The sequence below is a fragment of the Eleutherodactylus coqui genome, chromosome 10, assembly GCF_035609145.1.
Source record: "Eleutherodactylus coqui strain aEleCoq1 chromosome 10, aEleCoq1.hap1, whole genome shotgun sequence".
NCBI classification, from domain to species: Eukaryota; Metazoa; Chordata; class Amphibia; order Anura; family Eleutherodactylidae; genus Eleutherodactylus; species Eleutherodactylus coqui.
The window spans coordinates 17,608,795-17,629,397 of record NC_089846.1 but is presented as its reverse complement, the minus strand read 5'-3'; the positions used below and the strand labels follow the sequence as shown (position 1 = coordinate 17,629,397).

General features: G+C 44.2%; 1 protein-coding gene across 2 annotated transcripts in view; it reads left to right on the top strand.

Annotated features, from left to right (window-relative positions):
• Positions 1-20,249, top strand: part of LOC136580124 (collagen alpha-2(I) chain-like) — a 250,375-nt gene extending 230,126 nt beyond the window's left edge. For both annotated transcript variants that reach the window (XM_066580422.1, XM_066580421.1), the window contains exons 60-68: positions 1,123-1,176; positions 1,260-1,277; positions 1,371-1,424; positions 1,949-2,011; positions 2,347-2,512; positions 9,628-9,734; positions 16,436-16,516; positions 17,748-17,930; positions 18,390-20,249. In XM_066580422.1, coding sequence (XP_066436519.1) covers positions 1,123-1,176; positions 1,260-1,277; positions 1,371-1,424; positions 1,949-2,011; positions 2,347-2,512; positions 9,628-9,734; positions 16,436-16,516; positions 17,748-17,930; positions 18,390-18,536 — 873 coding nt within the window. In that variant the 3' untranslated portion in view covers positions 18,537-20,249. The remainder of the gene's footprint in view (positions 1-1,122; positions 1,177-1,259; positions 1,278-1,370; positions 1,425-1,948; positions 2,012-2,346; positions 2,513-9,627; positions 9,735-16,435; positions 16,517-17,747; positions 17,931-18,389) is intronic.
• Positions 20,250-20,603: the final 354 nt, after the last annotated feature.

Below are 20,603 nucleotides of genomic sequence, written 5' to 3'. Positions count from 1 at the left end.
CGAGGCGGCGGCAAGTCCCTCTGTGTAAGCACTCTGCACGAGGGCTGATGATCTCAGCGGTGACGTCATCACTTGTGCAGTCTTTTGGAATACTGTTGGACTGTGTAAAAGGGCCAATATGTGATTGTTTCCAGCAAGAGAAACCACGTAATCTTGTAGATATGATACCTTTTAATGGCTAACAAAAATACATGATGTTCATGCGAGCTTTCAAACCAATGCAGGGTTCTGCTTGAGGCTTAAATGAAACATAAATAAAATCATTTAGGTTTAAAGTGTCCGTTCACCTTAGCTGTTCAGTCGATAGCTAGAAGCCCATTTACACGCAAAGACAATCTTTCAAACGAGTGAAAGATTGACAGTTTTTTAGCGATCATTTTGCATAAAGTGTCAATGGACACTAATGTCCATTAACACTTAATCAGCTTCATTTGTGTGTAAAGGGGCATCTGTGAGCTGTTTTCAGAGCACAGCATGTGGTCTGAGCTCTGCACACAGCTGCATTGTTCTCGCATGGGCTGTCCGCTGAATACAATGTAATCTCTGACACCTCGTGCAGAACACAGCATGCGGTCCCTGTTATCTCTCTCTGGCTGAACAATGGATTTTAAGCTCACCTTAAAATTATCGTTCAGCCGAAGAGTGAACAATGGCAGCATGTACACGCAACGATTATTGCTCATATGCCATTGTTTGAATGAATTTTGAGCGATAATCGTTGCGTGCAAATGGACCTTATTTCTCCAGACTCCAAGACATATGGACACTCAGTTCTCAATGAATAGCATGTTGCCAGGCACCAACAACAGATGTCAAGGAAAAAGAAAGGTTGGTCATCTTAGACATGAACATACTGATACTTTTGTTTTCAAGGGAGATATTAGCCATTGACCAAACAAGTATGTATTACCTCACCTCCTTCCCTTATATCTCTTTAGCGGCTCATCTCCTACCATAACATAATCTCAAGGTCATTGGATCTGCTTAAATCCAACATGCCAAATTCTCATTTTCCCTGTCACGTGCCTGTTGAGAGGTCTTCATATACATTAGGTCATTGGTGGCTCCATCAACGTTGACCTAACCTGTCTGATTAAAGTCTGTATCTATGTTTTCCACTAGGGAGTAATTGGGCCTCCTGGTCCTCGAGGTGTTTCTGGGCCTCAAGGTCCTCCGGTAAGTGGCGAGAAACTGAACCATCAGTGTATGGAGCACAATCTATTGCTGATGTTAATGTTATTTTCTTGTTTTACATATAGGGACCAGAAGGGGTGCAGGTAAGCAAAAGATAAGCAAACAAAGTACATTCCCTGTTATACAATTTATTTTTTTCATTCCAAATATTATTTCACTTACACATATAATTACAGGGGCCAAAAGGGTTCCAAGGAGCAGAGGGACCACCAGGCCCTCCAGGACCACCAGTAAGTATCAACCACTCAGACATTACAGGGGTTTTCCAGTTGTAAACTACTTATGGCCTATTCTCGGGACAGGTCATTGATGGTAGATCAACAGATGTCTGTAGCCCAGGACTCTTGCCACTCAATTGTTTGTCTGGCCGCTGCACTCCTGCCTTAGATGATTTCTGCTGGAAGCAGACAGCTCCGATCTTACTTTAGTGGCCAGGCTTGGTATTGCAGGCAAAGTTTCTATTGAAATGAATGGAAACTTGTCCTGCAATACCAAACCTAGTCACTACAGTAAGAATAGAGATGTCCACTTCCTGCAACAATTAACTGGCATGCTGGCCTTGGCAGATAGCCGATTGGCGGGAATACTGGGCAATGGATACCCGACCATATACTATTGATGACCTGTCCTGAGGATAGGCCATAAATAGTTTCCAACTGGGTAACTCCTTTAAATCAACCATCAGAACCTTTCATAAAACAGAATATGTGTTCTTTGATTAAACTTACGGATGTCTTATGATAATATTTCACAGGGTCCTCCTGGTGCTCCTGGACCTCCCGGACCTGCTCGCAATTTAAGTGCTCAAAGTCTAAGAGTAAGTAAAATATGACTGGTACAGGCTGGTTTATTGTTGCTTTGAGCAGAAACCCTCTCATATATTTCATTATGTCAAAACCCTGTTTCTAAAGAACTGAGATGCTTCACTGAACATGTGACTTGTTTCCAAACCTTGTGACCTAGGTGTTCACTATGATCTGTACTTGTTTGACTAGTCGTCACATTTGTATGCAGAAGCATCAAAGCTTTGCAGATTTTCCCAGTTGTGAATGACTATTTTGCATGTCCAAATCTCTATTTTGCATTTCTGTAGTCAGGTGCAGGTTGTCTTAAATCGTGATAGAGCCATGCTTTGTTTCTTGTTTTTCCTAGCGTCTGTTACCCCAAAGTGGGGTCTGGAATGACCTAGTGCCATGGGATCTAATTCATCGCCTGGAAGAAGACTTGAAACTCTTGTCTGCTCCACCAAATGGGACAAAGGAATATCCTGCAAGCACATGTAAAGAGCTGCAGCTTGTCCATCCTCAACTGCCAGACGGTGGGTGATGTAAATGTATCCACTATAGACTGACTGATATACAGGGTGTCTCAAAAGTGTGGAGATACATATATCGAATGAAAACGGTTTGGCAGATGGTGATCCAATTTAGCATACGCTGTAGGGAAGAGGCATACATGCCGCCAAAATGATAGCTTTTCTGAAAGCCACCATCTTGGATTCAACTCTAATTTTTCCAATCGAAAGGTAGGTGTGTGATATATCAAACGGGCAGAAAATTTCGCCAGAAAAATAATAATGTGCTTCATTTTAACATAACTTTTTCATTCTCATTTTCACATAGTGATTTTTCTTCATTACCGGTTGTGTGAATGATGGTGTTATCTCAAGCAGAATAGTTGAGATCATCCTTATGTCAGGTGAATGAAGCACACGTGTCATCACAGAAGATTTCAATTAACGCCACCCAACTAGACCTCCCATTACCCACAGTGCAGTTGACAAACTTCCTTCCACATTCCAAGAAAAAGGTTCTTTCACTGGTAAACTAAAATCTGGAAGACCAAAAGCTGTTACTGATAAAGCATGAGCAACTGCTGTTCTAGCTTCATTTAGCAATAGCCCATAATATAGTACTAATCATCTATCTCAAGAATGTGGGGTTACCTGTATCTCCACACAGCAAATTTTGTCTATGCATAAATGGCATCCTTACAAATTGCATATGTTGCAACACCTGACATAACTACAGTCTCAACATGTTCTGTCTGTAATTAAGAAAAACCACTGTGTTAACGTGGGAACGAATAAAGCTATGTTAAAATAAAACGCACCACTGTTTTACTGGTAAAATTCTCTGCCCGTTTGATATATCACACACCTATCTTTCCATTGGAAAAATTAACATTAAATCCAAGATATTGGCATTCAAAATGGCCGGCATTTTGTTACATGGCCTAACAGGTTTTCCCCTTCCCACACAGCTTGTATGCTAAATTCAATTAACATATGCCAAACCATTTTCATTCTATATGTGCGTTTCCAAAATTTTGAAACACCCTATACAACATAAAATAGCCTATTCACATAGTTAAAGGATTAGTGCTCTAAAAAACACTCTCTTGTTCGTATCATTGGGGGACACAACTTAAAGACTATGGGTATAGCTACTGCCACTAGGAGGCAGACACTAAGCAGAAAGAAGTATTATCTCCTTCTACTACGCTATACTTCCCTGCAGGGACTAAGCGAATTAGTTTTTAGCTTAGTGTATGTAGGAGGGAGACCCTTCTTTGTCGCCAGTCTTCAAACACTGTTGGATTTGGAGAATAATAGGGAGGCAGGACTCTCCCTGTTACCCCACCAAGGTGGGTGAATAGAACAGTTAACTGTTCGATTGTTGGCCCCAATCTCTAAAGAAAAGGAATTAATCGTTGCCCATGAACCATAGTGCCACCCCTCCCCTGTGACCTGAACACTCCCTTCCTTGTTAAAGGCAGGCGAGCAGCTAAGTACCCTGTCTTTCCAGTGGGTAGGTATTCCCAACACCACTAGGCAAGTATGGCTACTCAACCTCTGTCGTCTTTGTCGCCCCATGTTCATCGCAACAGTGGCTTTCCTCTGTCCTTTGTTCCTCAGTTCTTCTGGGCCCGGGTCGTGGCTGGCGAGGCCATGACAGCTGGGGGAAATTCATGGGTGGTCGGGTCTGGTGCTGTAGGCCTTTGGCTATTGTTTCCCAAGCTGCATTCACTTCTGGTGTGGACAAGTGCTCCTGTGCTGCGTGCAGTGGGCACAGAGGGGTCTTGTACCAGCAGAACGCTGGCAGGCTGTCTGATTTAGGCCTCGGCTTTGGGCCTGTTAGGCTGCGCCCATATGGGCGGCACTTGTAGTGAAGTTTGGGGGAAGGGCTCTAGCCTCTCCTGCTATCACAGTCCAACACCACTGTTTGAAAATATTGCCCTCTGTCAGTCCTGGCCTCTTCCTTCACCCAGGCTTGCCCCCTACACCTCCTGTTCCACCATCTGTTGTCTGCATTGAAATGTGTGCTGGACTTTGTAGTTCCACTACCGGGTATCCACGAGGAGACAGGGGTCTGCTTACTCCAATCTTTGGACCTGCAGTTTTCTCCGCTCCACTGGACAAGCTCTAGTTCAGGTAAGCTCTGCCTGGTGGCCAGCTCCTCTTCTTTTTTTATCCTCTCCTGCAGTTTTGGCTTAGAGTTGTGGTACTCCATGGTGGTTTGTTAAATGTCTGTGGCATCTATTTGAGTGCCATGTCTGACACCATAGCAGAAGATTCCAGACAGGAGTCAGCCAGAGCCAAGCTTTGCTACAAGAGCAAGGTTTGCATGCAGGCATCTGGAGCTGTTTTGTCCAAGCTGTATCCTGTTGCGGGAGGCAGACCTAGATCCCATTACCGGCTCCTATTCTGTTCAGCCCTCTCAGATCACCGAGCCGGAATGGGTACGCTCCCTAGTGGTGGTGGTTTCAAGTCTTACTCAGGCGTCCACAGTGAGTTTGGATAAGTTAGACCATATGTCTAGTGCATTCTTTCAGAATGTCTGATGGAGACGACTCCATTTTACAGGGCCTCTTCTGTGGTAGATCACGAAAGAGGGTTAGGCCTTCTCGCTCAAGGCAGTCATCCAGGTCTCCTGCATCCTACTCTCATTCAGCACCTCCTGAAGTGCACTCGGAGTTTTACCCTGGGCACAATAGTTGCTCACAGGGTGATCTGTCTGAATCTCCCTCTGATTCCGACCTGGATGAGAAGCAAATTCTAAATTCTCCTCGATGGTGGATAGTCTAATAGTCGTAGTTATCGTCACCCCGGAAGTATTGGATGAGACATTGACTATGTCTGTGGCAGTTTTTTCCTTCAGACGTCCAAGGCATCCTCAGAAGTTTTTTCCTCCTCATGAGGACTTTGAGGAAGTGCTGACTAGGGAATGGAATTTTCCCGACAAGCGCTTCACTATGCCTAAGCACTTATGTATCCCTTTCCAGAGGAGTTAGTAAAAAGCTATACAAACAAACGCTCACCTTCTCTTCAACGAAGAAACCAGGTTCGCCAGCATAGAAACGCACAGAGCTCTAGACACTCCGGCAGTCCATCCGGTATTTATGAGCAAGCAATGAAACAAAGTGTCGGCTCTAACATGTGAAAAATACTTTATTCTATAAAAACAGCAGGCATCAGGCTTACAGATGACACGTTTCCACCGACACAGCGGTCTTGATCACATCTAAAGATGATCAAGACCTCTGTGTCGGTGGAAATGTCTCATCTGTATGCCTGATGCCTGCTGTTTTTAAAGAATAAAGTATTTTTCACACGTTAGAGCCGACACTTTGTTTCATTGCCTTGCTAGTAAAAAGCTAGTCGACTCCACTAATAGTGGATTCACAAGTGTCTTGGTTGACAAAACATACCACTCCTCATATGGCAGATGCTTTGTCTTTTCAAGATGTGTGTGACAGGAAGATTAGGTCCCCAGCCAAGACCCCTTTTGAGGCTGTGGGTTTGGCTCTCAGGCCAGTTTTTACCTCTACTAGGGTCAGTAAGGCCACTGCTGAATGGGCCAAGCTACTGTGCCAAGGCATCATCTCTGGTGCGTCACCTGGGGAGTTAGTTGGATATGGAGCATCAGATAGGCCAAGCACGGAAGTTTATCTGTGATGCCTCCCCGAACACAAAAAAGGCTCTAAACACCGGATGTTGTAGTTTACGTCTTGAGAGGCAGATGTCTCTTCTAAAAGATCTCTGACAAACCTCCTTTTTGTTGGCGTGAGGTTCTTTGGTGCCAGATTGGATGTGGAAACTTGAATTCATTTATGTTAGTTAACTATTCCCTCACCATCTCTCTGCTTATAGATAGCCTGCATTCTTTTATTCCCCCAGTAGTACATGGAAGATTAGTTGATGTTACATTTACTTTCTGAGAGAAAATAGATACAAAATAGGAATTAAAAATGTCAGCCTTTTCAGCATCATTTTTAACCAATTCACCATTTACATCCTGTAAACAGCCTATAGCATCTTTGAATTTCTTTTGACATACCCCCAAAATTCTCTTCTATTGATTTTAGCCTCTGTTCATTATTAGCTTTAGCTTTTCTGACACTTGCCCTACAGTTTCTGCAGACAGCATTATATTCTTCTTTTGATATTCCCCCCTCTTTCCATTTGATAAACATATTTTTCTTCCTTTTTAACGTGTGTAAGTTCAGTGTTCAACCATCCTGGTCTCTTTAAATGCTTCCCATTCTTCCTTCTTTTAGGGATTGTTAATGATTGTGCTTTGAGAATCTCATTTCACAAAATATTTCACATCCTTCTTGGACATTTCTGTCTTTAAGAACATCCATTGGGTCCTTTTTACCCTCTTTCTGAATCCATTAAAATCTGCCTTTCCAGGTTTACCAGGTTCTATAGCAACCTGATTGTGGTGCCCAAGAAGGATGGGTCTGTCAGACCTATGCTGAACCTACAGAACCTAAATCAGAGCATATATCGTTGATACCGGTGAGGACACTTACCCTCTAGAGGCAGATGCGCTCTCTGCAAACTGAGAATCCCGTGTCTATTCACTACTACATTAGGGTATTAGGGCTGATGGTCTCCTTCTTCAAGGCAATGCCATTCGGCCAATTTCATGCTCGGCTTCTTCAGTGGTCCATACTCTCGAGGTGGGACAGGTCTCCGGACTCCTTGGATTGGAAGATCCGGGTACCTCTATGGATTCAGCACTCTCTTCATTAGTGGTTGGATTCCTTACGGATCTAGCTAGGATGTTCTTTTCTGACCCTCCAATGCAGGTGCTCACCATGCATGCCAACTTCTCCGGCTGGGGGGCAGGTACTCTCTAGAGCCTCGTATTGTAACAGCTAGGGAAGAATTCACACTACCAATAAATGTGTTGGAACTTCGGACACTCTCCTGTCACAATGGCAGTTGCGTACATAAATCACCAGGGCGGGAACCGCAGCTCGAGGGTCATGGAGGAAGTCGTGAAAGTCCTGGCCTGGGCCGAAGATCAACTTCCGGTACCCTCGGCAGTTCACATACTGGGGGTAGACAACTTTATTTCTGATTTTCTAAGCAAACGGACAGCCGACTTGGGAGAATGGGGTCTGCATTCTCAAGTCTTTTGGACAATTTGCTGGAGATGGGGCCAACCAGACTTTGAACTAATAGCATCTAGAATCAACCGCAAGCTGCAGGCCTTTGTGGCCCGATCCTGGGACCCCAAAGCTCGGATGGTAGGTGCACGTTTAATTCCATAGACAGGATTTCGGTTTCCATACATTTTTTCACATTTCCACTAATCCCATGACTTCTCAAAAAAATCAAGATAGAGTGTCTCCTAGTGATTCTCGTGGTCCCAGATTGGACCCGTAGGGTGGGATTTGCCGATCTTGTAGATCTACTCAACAACTCTCAATTGTGTCTTCCTCTTTGGGAGAATCTTCTCTTACAGGGACCCCTCTTCCAGCCAAATTTGTCCATGTTTTTTTAATGGCAAGGAGGTTGAAGTTGCAATCTTGAGAGTCAGTGGTTTTGCAGAGCCAGTCATTCAAACTGTGTTGCAGGCTACAAAACCCTCTTCTTCTTGGGTTTATCATTGTGTTTGGAAGAGTTTCTTTCTCTTGTGCGAATTTCGCGGTTTCCACCCAATGTGTTTTTTTCTTATCCCACCTCCTATCTTTCTTACAGGAGGGTTTAGATATAGGCCTGAGCCTTAGTTCCCTGAAGGGTTAGGTATCTACACTATCCATTTTGTTCAAGCGCCCACTGGCTTCAAAGTCACCCGTCTGTACTTTTCAGCAAGAGGTCGCTCACCCCCCCCCCCCCCCCCCGTTCTGTTCTCCCGTACCTCCTTGGGAACCCTAATCTAGTGCTGTACATGCTGCAGTCTAATCCATTCGAGTCCCTGGGCGCAGCCCCAGCACGCCTTCTGACTTATTAGGTGGCCCTTCTGGCAGTGATCACCTCCATACTCCGGGTTTCAGAGCTCGCAGCCTTGTCAGCCAAACTTTCGTTCACCGTCTTTCATCAGGAAAAGGTGGTGGTGCGTCCGGTCGTATCTTTCCTACCTAAGGTGATGTCAGCTTTCCACCTTAACAAGGATCTCATCCAAGCGTTTTTCTGCTCATCCAAGAAAATGTGCCCTTCCCAAACTGGATCTTGTCCAAGCCTTGCAGATCTGTCTCACTTAAAGGGCCCTTTTTATGCGCTCTGATTTCCTTTTTGTAATTCCGAATGGCCCTAGACTGAGCTTTCCAGCATCCAAAGTTGTAATTTATTTCTGGATTCGGTCCGCGATGGTAGAAGCCACGGGCAGGGCATCTTCATTCTGTGTTACAGTACATTCTACTCGGGTAGTCGGAAACTTGTGGGCGGTACATAATGGGGTCTTTGTTACACAGGTATGCAAAGCCGCTCCATAGTCTTCTCTGCACACCTTATCAAAGTTTTACCAGGTACATACTTTTGCATCTGCAGATTCCTCCCTCGGTTGTAGGGTTTTACAGGCAGCAGTAAACTGTTTGCATGCATCCTAATATATTTTCCTAACCCTGGGGGACTGCTCTGGGATGTCTGACGGTCTTTTTATGTCCCCCAATGATACACACAAGAAAACTAGTTTTTGTACTTGCCGTAAAATCTTTTTCTTATCTCGTTCATTGGGAGACATAGCCCCCCTACACTCTCCCAGGGTTGTTACTTTCTTTAGATTTTTCCCTCCTGGTTGGAGTATTCCCTTTGTTGTTGTACATGACTCCATTCTGAATTATATTTCACGTCAAGGTGTTGTGTCAATTGCATTATTTTTGCATGCCAGTTTGGCTGATCAGCATACAAACTGATTAGCTTATTCCCTGCGGGTGGGTATAGCAAAATAGGAGGAGCTAACACTTTGGTTCGTGTCTGCCTCCTAGTGGCAGTAGCTATATCCATTATCTTTAAGATGTGTCCCCCAAAGAACAAAATGAGAAAGATTATACGGTAAGTATGAAAATCTAGTTTTGCCCAGAGAGACCCATAATACGGTGCATACAACATTCCTAGAATTCCTTCTATCAAACTCCATTTGTTGCTAGTTGGGAAAAACTAAAATAAAATGCAATGATTGTGTTTCTTGTTTATATTAGGTTATTACTATATTGACCCCAATCAAGGAAGCCCAGAGGACTCTTTTCTGGTATTCTGCAACTTTACAGCTGAGGGAGAAACTTGTGTACCTGCCCAGCAGAGCCAGGTAAGTAAATTAATTACTATAGCCTCTTACTATAGCTTTGCTGCTCCATTCATTTCAATGAGGCTAACAGAAATAGCCGAGTATAAGCACTTGGCAACCGTGTTCCAGTGGCTCCCACTCCTCTCCATGGCCGTCATTCCAATGCAGCATCCACCGAATCCAATGCGCATGCGCCGACGTATACCCACTGCGCAAGCACGAGATGATAATAATCTATCTCGCGAGAGTCAGCAGTCGCGTCATCACCTGCAACCATCTTGTGATCATTGTATGTATATCATCAACATGGGATTTCAGTGGTGGCCATCTTGGAATTACCGCGTATGGGTAATGGCTGTATCATTATCATAATGGCATGATGCGTTACTAAGATACCCAAACCTCTAAAGCGCCTGCACGCATCACAACCTAAGAGATATGCTGAAGTACTCCACTTGCCCAGATCTATACAATACACTAGCGCAGGAACACCTGGTACTACTCATTGATACTTGGGAAAATGATGCATAAACGCCTGTAGAGGGGAGGGTACCTATGATGTTTGTCCTGTTTATTGGTTGTCACTCCTGTCTGTATCACTATTTATTTGTGGGATGTAACTATTGTAATTGAGCTTGAGAAAGGCCAAGATGGCCGAAACGTCTCCTGTCTATATGTGATGGAGGAATAAAATCTTCATTGTTAATTGGCACCGCTGATGCTGCTGAAATCTTTTCTTTATATTGGATACTTTCTTCAGGAGTAAGATTTGGTCTCCTGGGTACTTCAGCTGCTGCATGAATTCGCTCGACCCTTATGAGGGTTTAAATTTGGTGCTGCTGACTGGCATCTTTATTATACCTCCAAAAATAAGACCTAGTGCTTCTTTTGGGGCAAAAATTGATATAGGACAGGGTCTTATTTTCTGAGAAACACGGTATGTATCCTCTTGTGATTTCTTCGATTGGACCATGTAGTTTAAGTGTAATGTTCCAATTGTTTTCTGCAGCTAAACTATTACTTTACATCTTGCTACTTTACATTGTGATACTGGGAGTTTGCAATGGCATTTATCTGGGTAGCTCACTGCCATCCTGAATCCTTTTCAGGTTTACATACTTTAATATATAATAACTAGAGATGAGCGAGTATACTCGCTAAGGCACATTACTCGAGCGAGTAGTGCCTTAGCCGAGTATCTCCCCACTCGTCTGTAAAGATTCGGGGGCCGGCGGCGGGCGGGGAGCGGCGGGGGAGAGCGGGGAGGAACGGAGGGGAGATCTCTCTCTCCCCCCCTCTCAACCGCCGCAACTCACCTGTCACCTGCGCCGGCCCCCGAATCTTTAGAGACAAGCGGGGAGATACTCGGCTAAGGCACTACTCACTCGAGTAATGTGCCCTAGCGAGTATACTCGCTCATCTCTAATAATAACCTTTCTGTCTTGGAACGTCAGGGCTATGGGTTCTGCTAGGAAACATTTCATGATTTTTTCCCTATTAGGTTTACGAAATCCACACATATATCTACAAGTGACTCGCCTTACCTCTGAAACCACCAAGTATTTGTTAAAACCAGGGGTGTAATGGTCGTGTCATGTTTGCCATACATCATACTCTCAGGGGGTATCCCTATTGATTTGAGGGTCTCTTAGATGAGAACCAGGACAGACTCGGCTGAACCCAGAAGCCAGATTTGTTTTGTTTAAGGCCAAAAGAAATAGTCTTTCATACGTGATACATTATTGTAGAAAGTATTTCCTTTACTTCTGTTTTCTGATGCGACAGTGTTATGCATAGGAGATATGAACTTGATTGTAGTTTCCAGTCTGGATAAGTTTGGAGGGAAGGTGCGTATTGTTGGTGCTGCGAATCCGGCTCGTCTGTCATTTCTGAGGTGGGCTGGCTGGATTTGTGATGTGTTTTCCATTCTACCATGTGTGAATTCTCATGTCACACTGCCCATCGCATACTCTAAGTCGTATTGACTATATCTTTGGTTCCTCGTCCTTGTTGTCTGCAGTTAAGGCTATTGCGTATTTACCGAGAGGTGTATCTGACCATTCCCCTGTTTGGTTGGAACTATCCTCCTCAGATTCCCATCCCTTATGAAGAGATAAAAAGTACCCCCATTTGGCTGACCCTACTGGGGCCAGACATCGTATTCCAGACCAGCTCCAATTATCTTTAGCAGCTTATGACCCATACTCAGACCTCATCATGCTGTAGGACACCCTCAAATCCTATTTACGGTGCTGCTTTAAATCCTTCGTTGTAAAGAAAGCCACAGCCAGATTAGAGGAAAAGCTAGGCATATAATGTGCTGACCTGTAATAAGCTTATGTCTCTGACTCAACGGATGATAATAAAACTCACTGGTTGATGGTGGGCAGGAAATGCCTCTTATCGACCCATCGCCCTCTTAAACTCTGATTAGAAGATTCTAACCAAAATCCTGGCAACCCGACTAAACCCAGCCATTCATTACATTCTACACCTTGATCAGTAAGGTTTTATGGCAGGGAGATCTATCTCTGATAATGTTAGAAGAGTTCAGGCAATTACGCAAATTGGTTGAAAGTGGCAGAGTGATTGAGCCTTGGCTTCCCTAGGCGCCGCTAAGGCCTTTGATGAATGGCCTTACCTGTTGGAGGTTCTGCGCTGTTTCAGGTTTCGTGATTCCTTTATTTGATAGGTGTCCATTATGTACAGCGCGCCATTTGCTACAGTCTCGGTGAATTGATTGCTCTCTACGCCTTTACCCTTGAACAGAGGGTAAAGGCGACAGGGTTGCCTCCTTTTGCCCCTTTTGTTTGTGATTGCTATAGAGCTCCTTGCTTTAATTGTTTGGCAGGATGCTTCTTCTTTAAGTATTGGCATCAGATCTAGACAGGACCGCATTCGCCTTTATATGGATGATATGATACTTTTTTTTTTATCTAAGCCCAGGAAGTCCATCCAAGTCCATCCATTTCAACCATTTTGATAGTTTTGGTCATTTCTCTGACCTTTGCATAAACTGCCGGAAATCCATGTTTATGCCGCTACGGGTACAAGAATAGTTTGTGGGTGAAGAGATCTGCCAAGTGCAGATACTGTCTAGTTTTAAATACCTTGGTGTTAATGTCTCCAGCTATTACATGAATATTGCCCTATTACTTCCTTCTTTACAAACTAAATTTTAAGTCTGGGGTGCCCTTCCTCTATTAGTAGCGGAGGAGAATTAGTTTAGTTAGGGGGCCTTCACACTGGCGGTAAAATGGCGTGTTTTCGTGCGATGTGAGAGTGAGGAAAAATGCAGAATTATGAAACCAATTATTTTCAATGATTTTCTTCACATTTGTGATGTTTTCCATCATGCAATGTTGCGAGAAAAAAATTTGCAGCATGTCCTATCTTTCTGCGTGTTGCGTTTTTTTATCTTCAGGTTTCGCTATGGAGCCTCCTTTTTATTGCGTCGCAAAGCAGGAACTTGCAATATTCATGCGATGCAATGCGTTTTTGATATTAGAAAGGCCTATTGACTTTTGCACTAAAAAAATTGCGGCAAAATCGTGCGGAAAAAATGCGCAAGAAAATCGCAAGTGGCAAAAATGTTTTTGCGAGATAATGCAGCTCTGATGCTCAAAAATCACGGGAAAAAAGTTGCGATTTTGCCACGATGTTCACACGGCGATATCACGATCACCAGTGTGCAGGAGCCCTTAAAATGATAGCACTTTCCTATAGGTCTAGAACACATAGACCCTGTAGTACCACAAACATTCTTCAACACCGTGAACTCCTTACTATCCTGCTTTCTGTGGGGAAATCTTACACCAAATTGCATCTAGAAACCCTGCGGTGTCCTAAGGATATGGTGGATACTGCTCTTTGTGATTTATTTAGCAAGTCAACTATGATACATACCGTGTTTCTCCAAAAATGAGACCTACCCCAAAAATAAGCCCTACCCTGATTTTCAGGGGGAGGTCGGGGACTTGAAATATAAGCTGAAAATAAGCCCTACACTACATGAGGGGGGGGGCAATACTTACCTAGCAGGCGCCCTCCCAGTCCCTCACGTCGCTCTGCGGAGCTCCGGCAGCTTGCTTGCAGTCTTCAGCAGCCAACAGAAAATCGCTTCCTGGTAACAGAGTTCATAAACCCCGCCTCCAGGAATGCGATGGCTGTGATTGGTTCTTGAGCACCATGGCTCAGCCAATCAATGCAGAGCTCAATGAACCAATCAGAGCTATCGCTTCCTGGAGGCGGGGTTTACAAACTCCATTACCAGGAGGCGTTGTTCTGTTGGCCGACTGCAAACAAGCTGCTGGAACTCCACAGACCAGTAGGAGGGACCCGGACCACGCTAGATAAAAAGCACACAGACTTTTTTGTGGTAGAACACTCCCATTTATTTCAATGGGAGCCTTGCAGACAAGCGCTCAAACACAATTTTCGAGCGCTGTTTGTTCTATTTTTTGCATTTAGCGCACTTCATCAATGATGGGGTGTATTAAAGCCACTGGCAGGAACGCTTTGAAAGTAAAGCGAAGTAAAATTGCAGTGTTCTGCCGCTGTTATAAGACATCCCCCGAAAATAAGACCCTGTGCTTCTTTTGGGACAAAAGTTAATATAAAGCAGGATCTTCTTTTCGGGGAAACACGGTATGATTGTGGTTTTCTGAAGACCCCCTGCCAAATGCCAAAACCACCTGATGCACTTCCTATCCGAAATATCCCTTTGGTCTGTGCTGGAACACCCGGATTCATACGCTAGACAACTAATATCTATACATAGACTAGCCACCCAGGCCTGGCAATGGGGAAACGAATAATTGTGTATAGTGGAACCCCTCTTGAGATTTCTCTTTGGGGAACAACTGTTAAGTCTCTGGGTTGGTTGTGGAGTCACCTCTCTAGAACATTGATACATAAATTGAGTATTTGTCTCTTATGAACAATTACAACAAATGCATTAGATTCCCAGATCCAGTTTTTATAGATTTTTGCAGCTTAGGCATGAGCTTCATGCTCAATTTCTGGAGCCACACCAGTCTACCTCTCCATATCCCCTGAGAGGTATTCTGCACACAGGGGGCAAAGGGTCTGTGTTCGACTTTGTATACCCATCTTATTCAATCTAAACTGGCTTATGTACACCTGGGTGTTGTGGACAAATGGAGGGAGCCCATTCCTTCCCTCCCTGATGGCGAGTGGACCACAACTATATCCTCATATACACCAGCAGCAAATAATAAGCTTATTCAACCATATATGTTAAATCAGTGTTATCTTACCCCAAGTAGACTTTTCAAAAGGCAAAGAGTTCCCACTCCACAAGGTCATCGATGTCCTACACCTAACACAAATTTTATCCATCTACTATGGAGTCGCCCTACGATTCAGTCTATTTGGGTAGAAGTCACTGACCTCCTTAGTCTTATAACGGGTATGCTACTTCCATAGACCACAGAGGTCTGTTTGTTGTTTATGCTAGATGAAGAACAGTAGCAACATCATAGTCGCATTTTCCTTAATGAGGTACTATCTATGGTTAGTAAAGCTATTGCAATGAGATGGATAGGCGACCTCCTACACACTCCCAGTGGTGCAATATGGTTAATACGATACTTCCATGTGCAATCGTTGTATATAAGAATAGGAAGGGTTGGGATAAACTCCATAAACTATGGGATATATGGTGCCACTCCCCAACAAGGCCCATACGCAGAATGCATTCAAGTATTTAATGGACTTATTACAGCCTCCTGCAACTGCCCATAAGGACTAGGGCTGCTTTCACATCTGCGTTGGGAGTTCTGTTTCCTGCTCCATTCAAGGAGCAAGTAGCAAGTATGTAATGACATTGCGCACTTGCTGCGTGCCACCCATCGCCATGTATTATCTTGGTGTGTATGTGTGCACAGTACGCGCCAAAATCGAACATGCTGCGATTTTTCTTCTGCACGTTTTTTGCTCAGTTTGTGTGAACAGCAACATCACCGCGTATAGGAGATTCGTACAGCATATTTCATGTGCAAAACCCGCACGCGGAATACGCTATACCAACACGGTAGTGTTAGCCCGGCCTTAGATTTATATTGTTGCTTCTACAACCATTATGTATGTAAACTTTGCTTGTACAAACACATCTGTATTATGTTTCTGATGCGACATTTTTAGGCCGCATGCACTGACCGTGTCGGATTCCGCATGGGGGATCCGACCCGGTACTTGGCCTGTAACCCCTGCATACCTGTCATTGTTCCTTATCTTCTGTACTGCGGATGTGCCCGCCGGCGCAGTACAGATGTGACCGTGCCGTCACTAGGCGATGACGCGGATTCTATTGACTTTCCGCAAAGATGATTACAGAAGGGCTGCAGGACGGACGGTTTCCATTGACTTCAATGGAAGCCGTCTGCACGGAATCTGGCTCAAAATAGAGCATTCTGCGAATTGCCCCACATAAGTGTAAAATTACAATTGATTTCCGCTCGTGGGCATGGCAACCCGCTTTTACATTGCATGCCATGGCCAGGATTTGCTGCGGAATCCAGAGGCGGATGCCCGCTCCAGATTCTGCAATGCAAATCCGGCCGTGTGCATTGGGCCTTTGTTTTAATACGCAGTTAGAAGTTGTATTATCAATTTTTAGAGTCAATTTAGAGGCTGTGCCTTCAGAAGGTTTGTGAGCAGTCTCATTCATTACACCGCGATGCTGTAATTACTGTTCGCAGATCCCAGTGAAGCCATGGCTGCAGAGCTACCAGACGCAGCAAGGATTCCAGTGGTTCAGCTCTCTTCCTGGGGGGTTTTCTGTAAGTGCAAATGTTTTATTGTGCATGGCTTTTCTTTAGCATAGATGGCAATGTTAATGTATCCATCAGTATTAGAACCATATTTTAGGTTTCTATCAAATGCACAGGAAATGTGGCTTATATACTTTGAAGGGTATAATAGTTAGTCTTTTGCTGATAACAGAGGGTCAGCTGCTGCTGTGGCGGCGGGGAGACATAGACGCTAGAGCGGGGTTTGCCACCAGCACCATGGACGGTGAGAGTGGGGTTAATGGCGGTGGCGGCAGTGCCAGCAGTGGACGGGAGCGGAGGTCAGCGAGGAGAGTGACAGCAGGGCTGGCTGCTGTGGCGGTGGGGGGGACGGGAGCTGGCATGGTAGTCTGGCAATGAGATGTGTGAGTATGGCGGCAGGGGGACACGAACAGAGATTGGAGTCCAGCAGGGAGATGTGGGAGCTTGTCAGAAGGATGGGCTGTACATGTGTTTCTGGGGAAGTGTGTGTGCAGCAGCCAATCCACAGCTGTGCCCATCACCTAGACGTACCCTGTAGCTCAGGCCGGCCAACCCATATCTCCACCTATACATCCAGTGGAGACATATTGCACGAGTACCTAATTCCTCTGCAGTGTCACCTATTTGAAGATAGCATTCCTGTAAGTCAATGTCAGACCTTCTAATGGGCCTTGTTACATGATTGGGAATATAAGCCTGAGTCTTCTGCAGAGAGAACAGATAATCATGCACAGACATACTGTTTTAGGGGGTTTGCCCCTCATCAGTGTGCAGTAGGATTGCTGGCTGGCTGGGTGAAAGCCTATGACAAGTTTCGGAAAAGGTATAGTTCCTCCTTGTGAAGAGCATCTATAAAGTATGAGTAAACTTATAAAGCCAAGGAGAAAATATATCCCAGCCAATGTATTGTACACTGATGAGGGGCAAACCCCCCAAAACTGTAAATGGTTCTCTTTTTGTACAGAAGAAAGTCTCTGGCTTTGGCTTATATTCCCAGTCATGTTACAAGGCCTGTTAGAAGGTCTGATATTGACTTGTAGTGAAGCTGCCTTCCAATAGGTGGCACTGCAGAGGCATTATATCATCCCACATTTGCATACTAATTTTCCCAGAGAAGCATGCATGGCTTTATAAATCTCCCTAAATCCTCTAGGAGCTCTCCCCAAGGAGAAGCTTTACTCCTTCCTGTTCCATCCATGTGATGCATGACTGACTGTCTTTGCCTTCTTCTCAATCCTAGCTTATGTACAGTGACCTCAGTGTGGTTCAGCTGCGCTTCCTCAGGCTGCAGAGTGTCCACGTACGTCAGCAGTTGAAATACATATGTGTAGCACATCCGGAGCATCCTGCCGCAGACAAAGATGTCAAGTTTCTGGCTGATACAAGGGACCAGAGCTTCTTGGTGACATTGCAGGGGTGTGAGGTAAGAACTATCAGATATAAATAGCGACCCTTGACTTGATCCATGGTGGTAACCATCTAGAATATACTTTGTAGATATATCTATAGTAAGTGCTCATTCTTCATAAATGCAAATTTATGCATCCAGTGAGTGATCCCCAAGAAGTACTGTTGTTTTAGGGGATTGCAGAGGTAGCAGTCTCACCCAGGCCTTGGTCCCTGATGGGGTTCAAAGACTCCTCTGCCTCATAAAAAGACATTAGTGTTATAAATGGCAAACCGTAGGGGGGGGGGGGTCTTGTTACATATTTTACATTGGAGGTTCAAGTCTTGCTTCTTTCCCCAAATATTCAGCATCTTATTCTAAAACTTTGTGACGATAAAACAGCTGAAGGCTACAGATGAAAACCCAATCCATAGGCTGAAAATTTTTTGGATACAGTAGATAACTGAGGTCTTCGTTTTTCATGTTTATTCACAGGGTGATTCATTCAATAGAACAGAGACCCTCCTCCATTTTGAACCCATGGATCTCTCTTTACTTCCTGTTCGGGACTTAGCCCTATTCCATGATGGAGATGTAGACCACCTTTATGGTTTCTTTGTTGGCCCTGTATGCTTCAGATGAGGATCAGTTTTCTTCCTTTGGAACTTCGACAACCCACCCCCCAGGTCGCGGGTGGAAGCCCCACATTATTTATACAGGAAGATATTCGATGGGCCTCCCACCCCTCTCTCAGGAAGGGAGACTGAAATTTGTTTACAATGGGAACTCTTGGTGCTGAGAAGTATAATACTTCACACGAATCTCCTGGCGAGAACCACACACACACCTCAAGACTTCCACCTGACTGAACATGCCAAGACTAATGTTCTCAAGGGAGAAGTCCAACTTCTTAATGCACTTATTTATCAGCTTTATTTGGTACCCTGTGGAACACCACAAGGAGAATCGGTGCTTTATATGTTTTTTTTGGGTTTTTTTTATTACAGAACTCTTATTTGTAGGACATGTATATGAACTATATTGGATTGTGCGGGTTCATTAATTATCATTTACAAACTAGTCTTAACCACTCATGATCTTCCATGGTCACTTTATGTAATTTCTGTAGTGAAGGAGTTGCAACTTCCTCTGATGGAGAATTTGGGGTCATATACTTCCAGATTACAATGCACATTATAGATACTGATACGAAGCAGAAAATCATCTGGGATAGGATGATGTAACCGAATCTCAACCAATGAGATTAATGAAAAAAACACCCTGTCTCGACTGAGCCAAAAAGAAAGGAATTTGCAATCACATATAGAAGCAAGAGTCTCCACAAGATGTTACAGAAATGATAATATGTTCCATAAGGGCAGACCCTGCAAATGATATGGGACACAGAGCGTAGCCCAGATCTGGTCGATCCCTCCTCTTCCCATGGGTTCTATGAACCTGCACAGGATCCTTCTCCACTGCTACTGTATGGTTAGCAAAGAAGGGGGTCTTCAGAGGTACAAACAAGTGTGAGCCCAACATTTCAAGGCTTGTTAAAAGATCTGACATGGACTTGCAGGAATGCTGCCTTCCAATAGGTGGTGCTGTAGTGGCATTGTTCCATCTTCCTTTATGCATATTTCCCAGAGGAGCATGGATGGCCTTAAAAGTCTTCTCACACATTCTGGGTAATCTCCCTAAGGAAAAACAATACCCTTCTTGACCCCCGGCTATAGGCTTCTCACTAGCTAAGCCAGAAACCTACTGCACACCAATGAGTGGCAATCACTCCAAAACACCTGTCTTTTCCTTCTGGAGAGGATTCTGATTTGGCTCCTAATTCCCAGTCATTGTTACAAGGTCTAACATTAACTTGCAGGAATGCTGGCTTCAATGCATGACCCCACCTGTGGACCAAAGGATTTTCAAGAATTATTTCAGGCGTTTTCAAAAGATACCCCAAAAATGCTTTTTCATACTAAGACCAGAATCATCAGGCAGTTAGTGGAAGAGTTTTGGAGCACTTGTACTTTTAGACATTCCTGGCAAAGGCCACAGTTTACAGATTGCCAATCTTACTGTGTCAAGGATTAGAAAGTCAACTTGTGCAGTTAGTTTTCACTCACATATATAACTTATTGGAACATTGGCGTTCTGCGTGGCACTCATTGGTATGTATTGCTGTATTATAGCTAATGGGCAGAAGGTTAGGTCTATCAGAATCCAATTCACACCTTCTACCACTGACCATATACATCTGATGATACATGTCTATTGTGATAATGCAATGTATGTTTAAAGGAGGTGCAGTGTCTACAACAAATATGTTTTGTGATATATAAACAATTAATTGAAGATTTGTACAAAATCTGTGTTTTCCCCGTGTTTTTATGTCTACGGTATAACCAAAAGGGTGCGCCATGTTTGTTTTGCAGCATCAGGTTGCCAGGAATATATAGACATATTTTTTTATGAGACAGTTCAGTATTTCAGGAAACCTCTAGAAATCTGCGGGATCATAAGAGGTTCCCAGTTAGAAAAACTGTAAAGATACCAAAGGAGATGGAACTGAAATCTCTGTAGTCAGGATCCCACTAACCGACTAAAGACTGCTGTAAGATGCTGCTACCATCTGCACTCAAGTGGAGAAGGGCAACATGAAAATTTTGTTAGCAGGCAGCTTCAAGGTGACAGCATTGAAATATCCCT